The sequence below is a fragment of the Bufo bufo genome, chromosome 2, assembly GCF_905171765.1.
Source record: "Bufo bufo chromosome 2, aBufBuf1.1, whole genome shotgun sequence".
Classification (NCBI taxonomy): domain Eukaryota; kingdom Metazoa; phylum Chordata; class Amphibia; order Anura; family Bufonidae; genus Bufo; species Bufo bufo.
The window spans coordinates 505336575-505354905 of NC_053390.1; the positions used below are offsets into that span (position 1 = coordinate 505336575).

The window sequence follows — 18331 nt, forward strand, 5'->3', positions numbered from 1 at the left end:
ATAAGGATTATTAGATAGTAGTAATACTAGTACATACTTTGCACAAGTTTATTATTTACAACTTAAGCTCACTTACATAAGGAACGCGGGGTCCATCTTACAATAGTTGCCGGCCTCCACCCCCTGTTGGGGGTCAGTCACTGTCAGGGACACTGTTATGGGGGGGGGGGGGGGGTAGATATCTGTGGATGATCATGACACATATAGCACAAGATGCTGGCGCTGCTATATATGTGTGTCATCCATAGATCCCCCCGGCCCCCCATAACAGTGTCATCCACAGATCCCCCCCGCATCTGTGTCAGATTCCACACAAATGATCATGCCCTCATAACAGTGCCATCCACAGATATCCCCTTAACAGTTTATTAAGGGGATATCTGTGGATCACTGTTATGGGGAGATCTGTGGATGACGCACTGTTAATAACAATGCATCATCCACAGATGCCCCCATAACCGTGTGTCATTCACTGATGCCCATAATCGTGTGTCATCCACTGATGCTCATAACAGTGTGTCATCCACTGATGCCCATAACAGTGCATCATCCACAGATGTCCCCATAACAGTGCATCATCCACAGATGCCAAAACAGTGTGTCATCCACAGATGCCCCCATAACAGTGCGTCATCCATAGATGCCCCCATAATAGTGTCATCCACAGATGCCCATAACAGTGTGTCATCCACAGATGCCCATAACAGTTCATCATCCACAGATGCCCCCATAATAGTGTCATCCACAGATGCCCCCATAATAGTGTCATCCACAGATGCCCCCATAATAGTGTCATCCACAGATGCCCATAACAGTGCATCATCCACAGATGCCCCCATAATAGTGTCATCCACAGATGCCCATAACAGTGCATCATCCACAGATGCCCCCATAATAGTGTCATCCACTGATGCCCATAACAGTGCGTTATCCACAGATGCCCATATGTCACGCCCTGCCCTGTGGGTGTTCTGAGACGATCTGTCAGAGTTGCTGCATGTGACTCGATCTGACTGTTTTGGGTTTGAACAGAATCCCACCTCCCATCAGGTGTGGTTCGTTTGGTAATTGGTGAGGCTATTTATTCCTCTCGCTCCCTATAGCCTTTGCGGGTTATAGTGCTGGAAGTTTTGGTGGATTGTCTGCGCCAGCTCATCTAAAGATAAGTCCTTTTTCCTTTTGTGTCTGTTTTTACTAGGCCCCTAGAGTGATGCTAGCTCCTTTGGTGGTTGAAGGAGCTGGTAGTCTTTTTCCTTTTTCCCTACTGCTGAGGGTTTGGTCCAGTGTGTTTCAGCTTAGGTATGTGGGCATGTACAGTATATATATATATATATTTACATTTACACACGCGCGTGGCGTGTGTTAGTGCTTTAGGGTGCACACCCTAATGCAATAGGCTGCGCACGCCTATGATATGTAGATTAGCTTTCTGAGAAGCTCTCAGTGTGGTGAAGCTATAGTACAGAGTATATGATATTTAGGTACTAGGACACAGGTCTGCCCTCAGCATGCTGATGTCTAGCCCTGTCAATCAAGGGGAGGGGGTGTTACAAAGCAGTGCTCAAAGGATTCAGCCCCATCTACTGGTGCTAGAACATATCATTTGCATATGAATAAAATGCAGATTTCTCTGCAACTATTTAGCATACAGACAAAAGAAAGGTATAGTTTTTATTAGTATGATGAGCCCTACCAGACAGTATGACTGGTTTAATAGGGTTGATCATGCTGACAGAGCCTCTTTCGGCTGCACTAGAGTGGCACAGATGATCAGGACAGAGGTGCTAGGGCTCCACTACCCAGACAGTCCGTTGAATGAGAGAGAGCATCCACCTTGGTATTCTGCTCAGCTAGGTGGAAATGCAGAATAAGATCAAACTGAGCTAAAAAAAACAGCAACTGGCGAGGGTTAAGACGCTGCGCAGACTGAAGATAGGTCAAGTTCCTGTCTGTGTAGATGACAAAATGGAGGGCGCTTTTTAGGAATTTGTCCATTCTTCAAGGGCTAACACAGATATTAAGTAGTGTTTATCTTTGTAACGGAACGCCTAGCACCCCGACCGGGTACCTCCGTCGATAGAAGCTCCTAGTGCTTCCAGAGGACTCCAAGCACTCCACTTGACACCATCAGCACTGCAGACCCCACGAACCGCCGTCTCCTACCCATCCTGGACCTACGACAAGGCTCCAGGCTCCAGTGGGTGACCCTCTCCTAAATCCAGAGACAGGAACCAGGAGCAAGCTCTTACAAGAGCTTATACTGAGGGGAGTATTGTGATATAGCAATCCCCAAGAGTGTAGTTATTCCATCCCCCAAACATGAGCCAAGACTTCATGAAGGTATAAAACAGGAACTCCTTTATTGAGGGCTACCCGCCCGTATTTATGCAGGTCCCCATCTGGTGGACACGCCCCTAGTGGACCAGAAGGAAGACTGCGACACAGGACAGATATGCAGCAACTCAGGATACACAGACACAACACATCCCCACAATGCATCATGGTTTCCTCCTCTCTGCCCTGGAGACACCCGAGGAGTAATCCAAATATCTCTCAAGACAAAGGGAAATCGCCAATACACATGTGGGGACAACCGGACAGAAATCACCACCCAAACACACAATGTCAAAACCCCACAGCAAACACAGACATTTAACATATTCCCAGATAGCTCAAGTTTGAGTGCATATCATTAGGTGAATGGCACTCAGAATACGCAAATACAATACAATTAGCTATCTGGGTACCCTCACATAACAAAATACAATTGCAAAGACAGATTTAAGCTGTTCGGCCGGTCTGTCTGCTCCTTTAAAGTTAGTATGGGCCATAATCCTGAGGCAAGAGGCTGATAAACAGGCCTCTCCAAAACCCAGTGGCGAGGTTGGTTTCGCCACACATCTCCCCCTCCCAGGGAAGACTAACCAGATACCTGACCTCACGGTCAGTACCTGAGTTAGTCTGGCAGTCCAACCACAACCCAATACTGGACCTGTTGAATTTTGGGGCCTGGCTCTGTTTTGTATGTCCCCAGCTGTTGAGTGGGCATCTGCGACTTCTTGCTTCCTTGTGGTTCTCTAGCTTGGAGCTGTAGGTACTTGGTGGGCAGAGGCCGACTGCGCTCTGCCCAGATGCCAGCTCTTCCGCTGGGGTAGCCAGTGGGAAGTCCGGCTCTGGAGAAGAGGATAGGGGAGGGCAGAGGCCCCCTGATGCCAGTGCTTCAGCTGGGGTGCATGGTGCCAACTCCTGCTAGGTAGTAACTGAATGGTTAGGGCAGAGGCCAGCGGCGCTCTGCTCTGATGCCAGCTCTTCTGCTGGAGAGGGGTCAGTGGGGTTTAAAGCCTTACCCACTACCCTCAGTATTGGGCTGGGAGAGAGCTGTGGAGGGGGGCTATCACTTACCCCCTCCTCTGGATACCCCATCTGCCGCTGGGGAGAGAGACCAACTGTCTCCCCTCCCTGTAGAGTATACTGTCGCTGGGTAGTGAGACCGGCTGTCTCCACTACCAGTGAGTCTGGTTGTTGCAGAGATGAGGGACCGACAATCTCCTCTCCCTGTACTCCCAGTGGCAGTTGGCTATCTGGGTACCCTCACATAACAAAATACAATTGCAAAGACAGATTTAAGCTGTGCGGCCCGTCTGTCTGCTCCTTTAAAATTAGTATGGGCCATAATCCTGAGGCAAGAGGCTGATAAACAGGCCTCTCCAAAACCCAGTGGCGAGGTTGTTTTCGCCACAATCTTGAATTTTTATTGCTTCAAGATCTAGAAAATATTCTAGATTTTTTTTTAATCACTATTATGCTATCTATCTTCCATATCTTTTTTTTATAGTTATTATTTTACCTATCATTAATACATTTTTATTAGAAGTGTTTTTTAACCTATCAATTTATTTTTATAGATGTTATATTATTAAATCATTACATATAATATACAATACACAACATATAACAATCACACAAAGGCTGTATGCCAAAAGCCAGATATGCTCAAGCCAACAACCTATCCATGAGACAGGTACAGTCAGCATACCTTACAATGGCAGCCTTGTGCACTATGAGGGAGTTATCACACCTTGGATAAATATCATGGGCTATGATATCGCCAGGACCAGCTCTCATCTGACTGAAAGCCAGTAAGGATACTTCCACATTAGCGGTAGGTGACTCTAGCAGGTGAACAGTCTTAGTTCACATGTGCCCCCAGACTGCCGCTCCATCCCCATTGACTATAATGGGGGTGGAGTTCCGGCAGGGCAAGAGGCAGCCGGACTAAAAGTACTGCATGCAGTACTTTTAGTCCGGCTGCCTCTTGCCCTGCCGGAACTCCACCCCTATTATAGTCAATGGGGATGGGGCAGCAGTCCAGGAGGCACACATTAACTAACGGCAGGACGGATCTGACAGGCTGTTCACCCACTCAAACAGCCTGCTGGAGTCCCCTGCTACTAGTGTGAAACTAGCCTAAGCCTCAAAGTTGCTTGATTTAAGTTGGATGGCTTGGGGGGACCTGCACACCTAGATCATTATAATTAGGGTGACCAAAATTGTTTAAAAAAAATTGGGATGCCAGTTAACTCTTCTCTCACTGCTTAGGAGAGCTGCATAAAATTTTTCTGTTTTCTAATTGTCATAATATTATATTCAATAACCTTTCTATACTGTTGTCATGTAAACTCATTTGCATAAACTTGAATATGGGAAAGACATGCAAATAGTGTTTCAGCTGAAAAACAAGGCAGATTCTGCTAATTTGCATGTCTTTCCCATATTCAAGTTTATGCAAATGAGTTTACATGACAAAACACTATAGAAAGGTTATTGAATATAATATTAGGACAATTAGAAAACTGAACATTTTTATGCAGCCCTCCTAAGCAGTGAGAGAAGAGTTAAATGGCATCCAAAAAAAAATAAAAAAAATGTTGTCACCCTAATGATAATGATCTAGGTGCACAGGTCAAGCCATCCAACTTAAATAAAGAAACTTTGAGGTTTACTGGCTCTCAGTCAGATGAGAGCTGGATGTCTTATAGTGCACAAGACTGCCTTTGTAAGGTATGCTGACTGTACCTGTCTCATGGATAGGTTATTGGCATACAGCCTTTGTGTATTTGTCTGTTTATTATATGTCATAGGTAATGAAATTGCTTGCGCAATATGTGCATTTTACATTACTGATTTTCACTATTGTGAATATGTGGCAAAAATTTGCTAAATATCACAAATTCAAATATTGTTTATGCCGCCCATCACTAATATTAAGCAAATCATAGAAGATGTTAACAAATTCCTGGCATACAGTGCGAGTGTTGCACAGGCCAAAGAGCCTAATGAGATAGTCGTAATGGCTGTCATAGGTATTAAATGCAGACTTCCACTCGTAGCTGTCTCGTATACGAATCAACTTGTATGCTCCTCAGAGATCCAACTTTGTGAACACTGACTGTCCCTAACCAGAACCGGGCCGTTGATCATCTGGTACTGGTCTGCGGGGAGCGCCAGAGTTAAATGGCAGACTGTGCATGTTTAGTTTAAAGTGGTTGTCTGGGTGTCTTATGATAATCTATCCTCAAGATAATTCATTAGTGGCTGATGTGTAAGGGTCCGACTTCCCGCACCCTGCAGTTCAGCTGTTTGAAGAGGCTGCAGCCTCTTCCTAGGCCAGTGATGTAATGTTCATCGGTCCCATGGCCTAGGCAGTGCTTTGTCCCATTCAAGTAAACTAATAATACAACTGTGAGGAATATGGATTATTATTTAATGTCAGCCATCTGCTGTCTGATAGCAGAGGGAGAAGCACCACAGGGGGTCCTGGCTTCAAACAAGCCACTCGCTTACACATAGCACCTACTCCAGCCAGCCAGAAACCCGGCTAATGGAACAGGAAAAACCTCCCCGCAGGGGGTCTATGCCATTCCCCAGTTCAATGGGAAAGTATCAGACATCATGGAACCGGCGATTCATAAGGAATTATGAATTACCCGTGCATCACATACATAATTCAGTTAGATATGTGTGTACCAGTGGCCAAGACGGTCAGGCTGTTAAGCCGAATGCACACGGCCGTGTTTCACGGCTGTGAGCGGTCCGTGGTAACACGGCCTGGATTCCTGCTGAGAGCAGGAGCGCACGGCGTCATTGGTTTCTATGACGCCGTGCGCTTCATGCCGCCGCTGCACTACAGTAATACACTCGTATAGATCATACGAGTGTATTACTGTAGTGCAGCGGGGGCATGAAGCGCATGGCATCATAGCAACCAATGACGCCGTGCGCTCCTGCTCTCAGGAATCCAGGCTGTGTTACCACGGACCGCTCACGGCCGTGTGCATTCGGCTTTACTCGTAGTTTGGTAATAGGACATCAGGGATGGGAGATACACATATCTCCCCACAGAAACCAAATAACGGTACCATGTTTGGACTCTACCTGTAGCTGGAACCCAGGCGGATCTGCTGGTCCCAGGGAGCTATGAACCCGAAGGGGTTTTGAGGGTCGTTGGGCTGCTAGGGCCAGCAGGGAGGAGGGACCTCTCCCAGAGGCGGAGAGGGGAAGGGCCGGCTACAGGTCAAAGGGCCCATGCAAGCCAGTGGGTGTGTGTTTCTTCTGAAGGGGGGTCACGCTGCATACCTGTTTGAAAGGGAGCTGGAAACGTCTGACATCACTGCCTCCCATGTGACTACAGCCAAGCCTTAGAGAAACCCATTATTCATCACCACCCAAAGGACTCATACATCTGGTAAACTGACTTTTGTTTTGGCCTAGTTATACGCTACTGCGGGTTGGTTTCTCATCCTATATAATCCCGTTAGCGGACCGGGCTTATATCAAACGAGAAGCTTGTGGCAGTCTTCCCGGGCTGAGGAAGCGCTGTTTCACTGGGGCAGTGAAAAGGCTCCCTCAGCTTGTTGCCTCTCTGTGCCCGTGTGGACAGGAGGAGTCTGTGAACACTGTACCAAGCTGACCTTACCTGCTCCTCAGGGATGGCGTAACGTCACGCCTTGGTAACCAGTGACTATACCGTATCTCGCTGGCTCTACGTATTTGGCGTCCGGCGGCAGCGAGGTGCGGTATTCGTCACAACAACCATCTGCATACGTTATGAACGGATCCGGGTTGTATTATCTTTAACATAGCCAAGACGGATCCGTCATGAACTCCATTGAAAGTCAATGGAGGACAGATCTGTTTTCTATTGTGTCAGAGAAAACAGATCCGTCCCCATTGACTTGCATTGAGGGTCATGCCGGATCTCTCTTGCTCCGCATCCCAGGATGGAAAGCAAACTACAACTTGTTGCGGTTTGCTATCCGGTATGGGAACGCAACCAAATGGAACGGAATGCATTTTGGAGCATTCCGTTCTTTTTAGTTCAGTTTTTTCCTCATTGACAATGAATGGGTACAAAACTGAAGAGTTTTTTTTTCGGTATTGAGCCCCTATGATGGATCTCAATACCAGAAAACTAAAACGATAATGTGAAAGTAGCCTAAGCTGACATACCAAGCGCAGCCGCTATCCAGTGGACTGCGCTCTGCTTGGTAAACTGTGAGGATAGTTGTTGCCCCTTCAAATAGCTAATCATCAGGGGTGCCAGATGTCGGACCCATATTGATCACATACTAATGACCTATCCTAAGGATAGGTCATCAGTATAAAACACTCAGAAAACCAATTTTTAGCTAGAGTGTGATTAAAATCATGTAAAAAAAATACGAATGCAGTTTAATTTTATTTTTGGTTTGAGTTGACTTGACTTAGGGTGGGTTCACATTGCATTTTATAATTCCGTTTGACATATACGTTAAAAAAAAGGATAAAAACACAGTAAACCACGTTTTTGTATCCTGCAGTGTCCGATAAAAAAAAAAGTATACAGTTTTTTTACAATGGAAACAAACGTATCCTTTTTTTTTTCTTTTTTTTTTTTTTACAGTGGAACTCTATGGTGAACAAATGCCTCTGTATGGCATCTGTCGGAGGCATCCATTTAATTTATAGTATTTTTGTATACGTTAGACGGATGGGAAAAACACGATGTGAACCCACCCTCATCCGATCAAAGATTCTTTTGGAAAGTGAAAGACAGGAGCAGAAGTTAGAAAAGCAGGCTATTTTTGGAACTGCTGAGTATTCAATAGTTAAACTTAGACACAGGCTACAAGCGTCTTCAGCATTTACAAGTCACTGTGTATTGGAAGCTTCCTTTCCGTCAGCAAAATTAGGACCTGTGGAACGGGAACCTTTCTCAACAAGCGGTCATGTTGCTGTGGTTTTGAGCAGTGAGTTGTGTGTAGATTGGACCTTATGATCATTAGTTTTCCTGATCAGTAGCATGCCATAAGCACTTCTATAAGCAATGGATGAGTTGAACGAAGTCATTCTTGAAGTTGACAGGAAACTGTTCCAAGTGGAGAAATCTGTGTTGGCGGCAGAAAGTAATTATTTCCAAATATTGTTTTATGGAGGATTTAAAGAGAGTACATTACGACACATTCATCTCAATGGCGTAAACAAGGAATGTTTTCAGACGCTATTAGACTTTGTAAAAAATGGGAGTATGGAACTTAACCAAGGAAATGTCACAAATCTCCTGGAAACGGCAGATTTTCTAGATTTGAGGCAAGCTAAGCTGTTCTGCATTGCATTTCTAGTTCATGAATTAAAAGTGTCCAACTGCTTGGGTATGATATCTTATGCCCAGCAATATGGATGTGTAGATCTTTATGAATCTGCTGTTCATGTTGCTGTCACCCACTTATCTGAGCTTATGAATGACTATGAAGATGAATTCAGTCAACTAGATAAGGAAACTCTAGAAGTGTTGCTACAATCTGATGATTTATATGTATCAAATGAAGATGTTGTGTTTGAAGCTGTTATGAAATGGGTTCTAATGGACACCATACGAGAGAAGAATTTTAAAGAGTTAGTTGCATTGGTGAGACCTGCATTCCTTAGCCTCACCTTCCTCGATGCTCTCGTCAAACGAATTCAAAGATCAAAAGGGCAAGACACTTACTTCAGGCTTTTAGAAGCCTTGAATAGCAATCCACCTATTACATGGAGAACCATGGGCAATATGATTTCAGCCAGCAGAACATATGAGACCTTGTATGTCCTTGGTGGAAAACATGAAAAAGAAGAACAAGAACTGTATATCTATCTGCCTAAAACTAATACATGGAAAGCATGCTCCCTTTTACAACGTAAAAACCTTACCCAGTATGCAGTGGCCACAGTAGGTAACTCTCAAAATATAATAATCATATATATCATGCAATACGAATTTTTCATGTTATGATGACAGAATCATAGATGGTACATCTTATGGCACACTGATTTGTGATGTATAATCACACATTCAGTACTGGCAGAAAGTTTAGGTTCTATTTCATACAAAAACTCTGATAATTGATTTGTATTCATTTTCTGTATAAATGATATCCAATTCTATACTTTTCTATGCCAGTTATAAGTTCATTTTCATATTTAGCAGTTGAGAAGCCACAACCTCAAACCGACTCTCATCCATGTACGTTCAACATCGGGATGAAGTTATAAAACCGGCAGAGTTTAAGGGAGCTTGATCTGACGTTGGGTGTGGAAAGATGCATCTGCTTGTTGAGCGGTTGAGTTGCCTTATCATCCATCCAACAGCCAGTAAGTATCATGTACAGGTCCATTATTAATTGATAAGACCAGTGCATGATACTCTCTAGGTGTTGTCAAGGCAACAAGAACTCCCAGCATGTGGTTGCATCTCTACACACCTGAAGTCAGATAAGAAGGGAGAATATGGCTGTACAACCCCTCTAAAATTGCAGTAAATCTCCTAAATATGATCACAGACAGATAATGTTTGAATTTTTTGAAAATCAAATATTATATTTTTTCCTTTAAGGGTCTATAACTTTTCTAACTTTTCAATAGAGACATATCAAAAGTTTAGATCGGTGGGGGTTTGAGCACTGAGACCCCCCACCTGTCTGTAGAATGAGGGGAGAAAAGTATGCGCATAGCGCTCTCTCCTCTCTGCATGAGAAGGGCTTCATAGAAGTCTATGGGCCAGTTTCAGTTCCATCCTCAGCAGCGAGGAGAATGTGCATAGCGTGCTTTATCTTCTCTTCCCTGGTTTAGGGGATCATTGGGGTCCCAGCACTCAGCTAGTGACTCTTTAAAGTGGTTGTGCCCAGTTTTCAAGTTATCCTTTATCTACAGGATCACAAACCACTGGGACCCCCTGCTAAGAAAGGGGGTCTCATTCCCCCAATCTGATCAAGAAGTAGGCCACGCCTGTGTTCTACCATTCATTCTCTATGGGACTGCCGGAGATAGCCAAGTACAGTGCTTAGCTATTTCCATCCATCCTATAGAGCAGGGATCAGCAACCTTCGGCACTCCAGGTGTTGTGAAACTACATCTCCCATCATGCACATGATGCTTGGCTGTTCTCTGAACTCCCATAGAAGTGAAAGCAGCATGCTGGGAGTTGTAGTTTGACAACAGCTGGAGTTCCGAAGGTTGCTGATCCCTGCTATAGAGAGTAAATGGAGTGGCAGGGTACTTGCTTCACCTGCCAAACCATTAGATCATGGAAACACGCCCCCCCCCCCCCCCAAAAAAAATAAATAAATAAATAAATAAATTATAATTTCAAACATGTTGCATTTTCTGAACCCCAAACCAAGGATGTATAACTCTAAATAGAATCTTCCAGTATTGGGAATAAAGGATATGTTAAAGAGATGTTCATCGGATAGAAAAAGATTTACTTACTTTGTGGTGAAGTGGATCACTGATTAATTGTATGCTAGACAATGGGTGGTAGCTGGTAACAATAGGAAATTTTTCTAATTGTTCATGGTAATTTAGCATTTAGTTCTATCAATGGCTACTAGTGGATAAGAAACGAAGGAAAACAGGAGTGAAAATGGAGCCCCACAAGGGCAGAATGAGAATTTAAAGTTGCCCTGAAAAAAAAAGTGGCCCCATTTGGTAAGTAGGTCCAGACTGAAAGAAGGTTGGGCCAACATAAGTAGGCAGATTCAACTCAAGTAGGAGGAGCCAGCAATAGAGGGGTAGTATATTTGGTTCTAGAGCAGAATTATATACAGTGCTCCAGACTAAATAAAATATCAAGGAGCCATTGGCTCCTAGCCTGAAAAATTTAGGAGCCAAATAAAATTTTTAGTCACCAAATTTAAAATGCATACAATTATGATATAATAATTTAAAATAAAATAAAAACGTGTCTTACCTTGTGTAGTTGCCCATTTTTCTTTCCTTTTGATTAGTTCTTCTAACCCATCAATCTTGAGGCTCACCGTACTTCATTACACCCCCTCACTTTTCCTCCATTAAAGCCCCCACCTACTCTCACCCCCATAGCTACTGTTGTGTTCCCTCCAAAAAATAAAATAAAAATTGGGATGCTTAGGAGCATGAGGTTTCCTAGGCTACAGCCCACACAGTTAAAGGGGTTGTGCACTAATTTCTATGAACTCTCAGACTAGCCAGATTTGCGTTGCTGATCATGCTTCCTTGATCCCTAGGTGCTAGACCTTGGCTCATTCGCTTCCAGGCCTCTGCTGCTTGTCTTGGGTTTCTCCATGAAAACTTTTATCTTGATACCGCTGAAGCTAATCACTGGCCACAGTGGAGATCTGCTCCCCTTGCATCACATGACCATTTAACCTCTTTAGGACACAGGGCGTACTTGTTACTGGTACTTAAGGACACAGGGTACTGGTACTTAAGGACACGCGCGGCCGGGCGGTGATCGTAAGCCGTTGCCTGCTCAAATCATTGAGCAGGCACCTTGGCTAAATGCGCGGGGGAGACCCGTGACCCCCCGCAAACCGCCGGTCAATTCAGACCTGCGGTTTGCGGCTTTTCATGTTGCGGGCGGCGGCGGTGGTGCCATCGGGTCCTCATGGGGCTGTAGGGGGGACCCGATGGCATGAAAAGCAGCGCGATGCCTTCCTGTGACGCGCCTGTGAGATCCAGCCCCCTGGATCTCACAGGCCGGAAGCTGTATGAGTAATACACACAGTATTACTCATACAGCCAATGCATTCCAATACAGAAGTATTGGAATGCATTGTAAAGGATTAGACCCCCAAAAGTTGAAGTCCCAAAGTGGGACAAAAAATAAAGTGAAAAAAAGTTGAAAAAATTGTTTCCCCCCAAAAAATTAAAAGTAAAGTCAAGTAAAAATAAACAAAAACGTCATTTTCCCCAAATAAAGTTTAAAAAAATAGGGAAAAAAAATAAAAGTAGACATATTAGGTATCACCGCGTCCGTATCGACCGGCTCTATAAACATATCACATGACCTAACCCCTCAGATGAACAGCGTAAAAAATAAAACTGTGCTAAATAAACAATTTTTTTGTCACCTAAAATCACAAAAAGTACAACAGCAAGCGATGAAAAAGGCATACGCCCACCAAAATAGTACCAATCTAACCGTCACCTCATCCTTCAAAAAATTAGCCCCTACCTGAGACAATCGCCCAAAAAATAAAAAAAACTATGGCTCAGAATATGGAGACAATAAAAAAATATATTTTTTTTGTTTTAGGGTACTTTCACACTTGCGGCAGGACGGATCCGACATGCTGTTCACCATGTCGGATCCGTCCTGCGGCTATTTCGCTGTGCCCCGGGGGCCGCCGCTCCATCCCCATTGACTATAATGGGGACGGGGGCGGAGCTCCGGCGCAGCACGGCGAAAGGCCGCCGGACTAAAATTACTGCATGTCAGGTTTTTTAGACCGGCGGCTTTCGCCGTGCACCGCCGTGCTGCGCCGGAGCTCCGCCCCCGTCCCCATTATAGTCAATGAGGACGGAGCGGCGGCCCGGGGGCACGGCGAAATAGCCGCAGGACGGATCCGACATGGTGAACAGCATGTCGGATCCGTCCTGCCGCAAGTGTGAAACTAGCCTTAAAAAAGCTGTTATTGTGTAAAACTTACATAAATAAAAGAAAAGTATACATATTAGGTATCGCCACGTCCGTATCGACCGGCTCTATAAAAATATCAAATTACCTTACCCCTCAGGTGAACACAGTAAAAGATAAAAAATAAAAACTGTGCTAAATAAACCATTTTTTGTCACCTTACATCACAAAAAGTGTAATAGCAAGCGATCAAAAAGTCATATGCACCCCAAAATAGTGCCAATCAAACCGTCATCTCATCCCGCAAAAATCATACCCTACCCAAGATAATCGCCCAAAAACTGAAAAAACTATGGCTCTCAGACTATGGAAACACTAAATCATGTTTTTTTTTTGTTTAAAAAATTAAATCATTGTGTAAAACTTACATAAAAAAAAAAAATTATACATCTTAGATATCGCCGCGTCCATAATAAGTTGCTCTATAAAAATATCACATGACCTAACCCCTCAGGTGAATACCGTAAAAAAATAAAAATGGTGTAAAAAAAGCAATTTTTTGTCACCTTACATCACAAAAAGTGTAATAGCAAGTGATCAAAAAGTCATACGCACCCCAAAATAGTGCCAATCAAACCGTCATCTCATCCCGCAAAAATCATACCCTACCCAAGATAATCGCCCAAAAACAGAAAAAACTATGGCTCATAGACTATGGAAACAGTAAAACATGATTTTTTTTGTTTCAAAAATTAAATCATTGTGTAAAACTTACATAAATAAAAAAAAGTATACATATTAGGTATCGCCGCATCCGTATCGACCGGGTCTATAAAAATATCACATGACCTAACCCCTCAGATGAACACCGTAAAAAAATATAAATAAAAACTGTGTAAAAAAAGCCATTTTTTGTCACCTTGCATCACAAAAAGTGTAATAGCAAGTGATCAAAAAGTCATACACACCCCAAAATAGTGCCAATCAAACCGTCATCTCATCCCGCAAAAATCATATCCTACCCAAGATAATTGCCCAAAAACATAAAAAACTATGGCTCTTAGACTATGGAAACACTAAAACATGATTTTTTTTGTTTCAAAAATGAAATCATTGTGTAAAACTTACATAAATAAAAAAAAGTATACATATTAGGTATCGCCGTGTCCGTATCGACCGTCTCTATAAAAATATCACATGATCTAACCCCTCAGATGAACACCGTAAAAAATTGAAATAAAAACGGTGTAAAAAAAGCCATTTTTTGTCATCATACATCACAAAAAGTGTAATAGCAAGCGATCAAAAAGTCATATGCACCCCAAAATAGTGCCAATCAAACCGTCATCTCATCCCACAAAAAATGAGACCCTACCTAAAATAATCGCCCAAAAACTGAAAAAACTATGGGTCTCAGACTATGGAGACACGAAAACATGATTTTTTTTTGTTTCAAAAATGAAATCATTGTGTAAAACGTACAGTATAGACCAAAATGTTTGGACACACCTTCTCATTCAAAGAGTTTTCTTTATTTTCATGACTATGAAGGCTTTAAAACTATGAATTAACACATGTGGAATTATATACATAACAAACAAGTGTGAAACAACTGAAAATATGTCATATTCTAGGTTTTTCAAAGTAGCCACCTTTTGCTTTGATTACTGCTTTGCACACTCTTGGCATTCTCTTGATGAGCTTCAAGAGCTAGTCCCCTGAAATGGTCTTCCAACAGTCTTGAAGGAGTTCCCAGAGATGCTTAGCACTTGTTGGCCCTTTTGCCTTCACTCTGCGGTCCAGCTCACCCCAAACCATCTCGATTGGGTTCAGGTCCGGTGACTGTGGAGGCCAGGTCATCTGGCGCAGCACCCCATCACTTTCCTTCATGGTCAAATAGCCCTTACTTTCAAAGTTTTCCCAATTTTTCGGCTGACTGACTGACCTTCATTTCTTAAAGTAATGATGGCCACTCGTTTTTCTTTACTTAGCTGCTTTTTTCTTGCCATAATACAAATTCTAACAGTCTATTCAGTAGGACTATCAGCTGTGTATCCACCTGACTTCTCCTCAACGCCACTGATGGTCCTAACCCCATTTATAAGGCTAGAAATCCCACTTATTAAACCTGACAGGGCACACCTGTGAAGTGAAAACCATTTCAGGGGACTACCTCTTGAAGCTCATCAAGAGAATACCAAGAGTGTGCAAAGCAGTAATCAAAGCAAAAGGTGGCTACTTTGAAGAACCTAGAATATGACATATTTTCAGTTGTTTCACACTTGTTTGTTATGTATATAATTCCACATGTGTTAATTCATAGTTTTGATGCCTTCAGTGTGAATCTACAATTTTCATAGTCATGAAAATAAAGAAAACTCTTTAAATGAGAAGGTGTGTCCAAACTTTTGGTCTGTACTGTACATAAATAAAAAAATTGTATACATATTCGGTATTGCCGCGTCCGTGACAACCTGCTCTATAAAAATACTACATGATCTAACCTGTGAGATGAATGTTGTAAATAACAAAAAAAAAAACGGTGCCAAAACAGCTATTTCTTGTTACCTTGCCTCACAAAAAGTGTAATATAGAGCAACCAAAAATCATATGTACCCTAAACTAGTACCAACAAAACTTCCACCCTATCCCGTAGTGATAGTCACTTTTTTGGAGTTTCTACTCTAAGGGTGCATCAGGGGGGCTTCAAATGGGACATGGTGTCAAAAAAACAGTCCAGCAAAATCTGCCTTCCAAAAACCGTAAGGCATTCCTTTCCTTCTGCGCCCTGCCGTGTGCCCGTACAGCAGTTTACGACCACATATGGAGTGTTTCTGTAAACTACAGAATCAGGGCCATAAATATTGAGTTTTTTTTGGCTGTTAACCCTTGCTTTGTAACTGGAAAAAAATATTAAAATGGAAAATCTGCCAAACAAGTGAAATTTTGAAATTGTATCTCTATTTTCCATTAATTCTTGTGGAACACCTAAAGGGTTAACAACGTTTGTAAAATCAGTTTTAAATACCTTGAGGGGTGTAGTTTCTTAGATGGGGTCACTTTTATGGAGTTTCTACTCTAGGGGTGCATCAGGGGGGCTTAAAATGGGACATGGTGTCAAAAAAAACAGTCCAGCAAAATCTGCCTTCCAAAAACCGTATGGCATTCCTTTCCTTCTGCGCCCTGCCGTGTGCCCGTACAGCAGTTTATGACCACATATGGGGTGTTTCTGTAAACTACAGAATCAGGGCCATAAATATTGAGTTTTGTTTGGCTGTTAACCCTTGCTTTGTAACTGGAAAAAAAAAAGTATTAAAATGGAAAATCTGCCAAAAAAGTGAAATTTTGAAATTGTATCTCTATTTTCCATTAATTCTTGTGGAACACCTAAAGGGTTAACGACCTTTGTAAAATCTGTTTAGAATACCTTGAGGGGTGTAGTTTCTAGAATGGGGTCATTTTTGGGTGGATTCTATTATGTAAGCCTCACAAAGTGACTTCAGACCTGAACTGGTCCTTTAAAAAGTTGGTTTTTGAAAATTTTGGAGAAATTTCAAGATTTACTTTTAAACTTCTAAGCCTTGTAACGTCCCCCAAAAATAAAATGTCATTCCCAAAATGATCCTAACATGAAGTAGACATATGGGAAATGTAAAGTAATAACTATTTTTGTAGGTATTAATATGTATTATAGAAGTAGAGAAATTGAAACTTGGAAATTTGCTAATTTTTCCAAATTTTGGGCAAATTTTATTTTATTTTTATAAATAAAAATGAATTGTTTGACTCCAATTTACCGGTGTCATGAAGTACAATATGTGACGAAAAAACTATCTCAGAATGGCCTGGATGAGTCAAAGCGTTTTAAAGTTATCACCACATAAAGTGACACTGGTCAGATTTGCAAAAAATGGCCTGGTCCTGAAGGTCAAAATGGGCCCGGTCCTTAAGGAGTTAACATAATGCAAGGGAAGTAGTGATCAGTTATTGGCTTTAACGGCATCAAACAGGATGACTCAAGACAAGTACCGGTATTGGGGGCTGTGGAGCAAACGAGCCAGGACCCAGCACTGGGGATCAGGTAAGTATGATCACCAACAAAGGTCCTGCCAGTCTCAGAAATTAGTGTATACAAACCGTTTAAGGAGTTAATTTTTTTAAGGGGGTTTCAAACCAATTTTCTTCTATATGTGACAAAGAATGGGTTAAAATAAACTATCCCCACTGCACTACTTAAAAGGCCAATCACTTAAAGAGAGTCGCCACTGCAACCAGTAACCACATCAGCAGGCATCATGTGTTGACGGGACCAGCATGACAGTGGGCTGGGGGCACAGCTTTTTTTTTTTTTTTTACACATTTTGAAAAAATATAATATAGCAGATAACATTAGATAAAAAATAATAATAATAATAATAATAATATATATATATATATATATATATATATATATTATAATACTTCAGGAGCTTTACTCTTTATTCTCAGCACCTCTGCCTGCCTGTCAGTGAATAAAAACCTTTGTTTGCTCTCAGAGGGAGGAAAGATTGCCCATGTTCTAGTGCTGCTCTTTGTGTAAGGCCCCTTTCACACGAGCGAGTTTTCCACGCGGTTGCAATGCGTGACGTGAACGCATTGCACCCGCACTGAATCCGGACCCATTCATTTCTATGGGGCTGTGCACACGAGCGGTGATTTTCACGCATCACTTGTGCGTTGCGTGAAAATCGCAGCATGTTCTATATTCTGTGTTTTTCACGCAACGCAGGCCCCACAGAAGTGAATGGGGCTGCGTGAAAATCGCAAGCATCCGCAAGCAAGTGCGGATGCTGTGCGATTTTCACGCACGGTTGCTAGGAGACGATAGGGATAGGGACCCGATCATTATTATTTTCACTTATAACATGGTTATAAGGGAAAATAATAGCATTCTTAATACAGAATGCATAGTACAATAGGGCTGGAGGGGTTAAAAAAATAAAATAAATAATATAACTCATCTTAATCCACTTGATCGCGCAGCTCGGCTTCTCTTCTGTCTTCTTCTTTGCTGTGCACAGGAAAAGATCCTTTGATGATGTCACTGCGCTCATCACATGGTCCGTCACATGATCCATCACCATGATAAAAGATCATGTGATCGACCATGTGATGAGCACAGTGACGTCATCAAAGGTCCTATTCCTCAAAGAAGAAGACAGAAGAGAAGCCGGGCTGCGCAATCAAGTGGATTAAGGTGAGCTTTATTATTATTATTATTTATTTTTTTTAACCCCTCCAGCCCTATTGTACTAAGCATTCTGTATTAAGAATGCTATTATTTTCCCTTATAACCATGTTATAAGGGAAAATAATAAAATCTACACAACACCTAACCCAAACCCGAACTTCTGTGAAGAAGTCCGGGTTCGGGTCTGG

General features: G+C 42.5%; 1 protein-coding gene across 2 annotated transcripts in view; it reads left to right on the forward strand.

The window, feature by feature from the left end:
* The first annotated feature begins 7930 nt into the window (after positions 1 to 7930).
* LOC120991643 (kelch-like protein 23) overlaps positions 7931 to 18331 on the forward strand; it is an 88981-nt gene continuing 78580 nt past the window's right edge. For both annotated transcript variants that reach the window (XM_040420439.1, XM_040420438.1), the window contains exon 1: positions 7931 to 8288. In XM_040420439.1, coding sequence (XP_040276373.1) covers positions 7952 to 8288 — 337 coding nt within the window. In that variant the 5' untranslated portion in view covers positions 7931 to 7951. The remainder of the gene's footprint in view (positions 8289 to 18331) is intronic.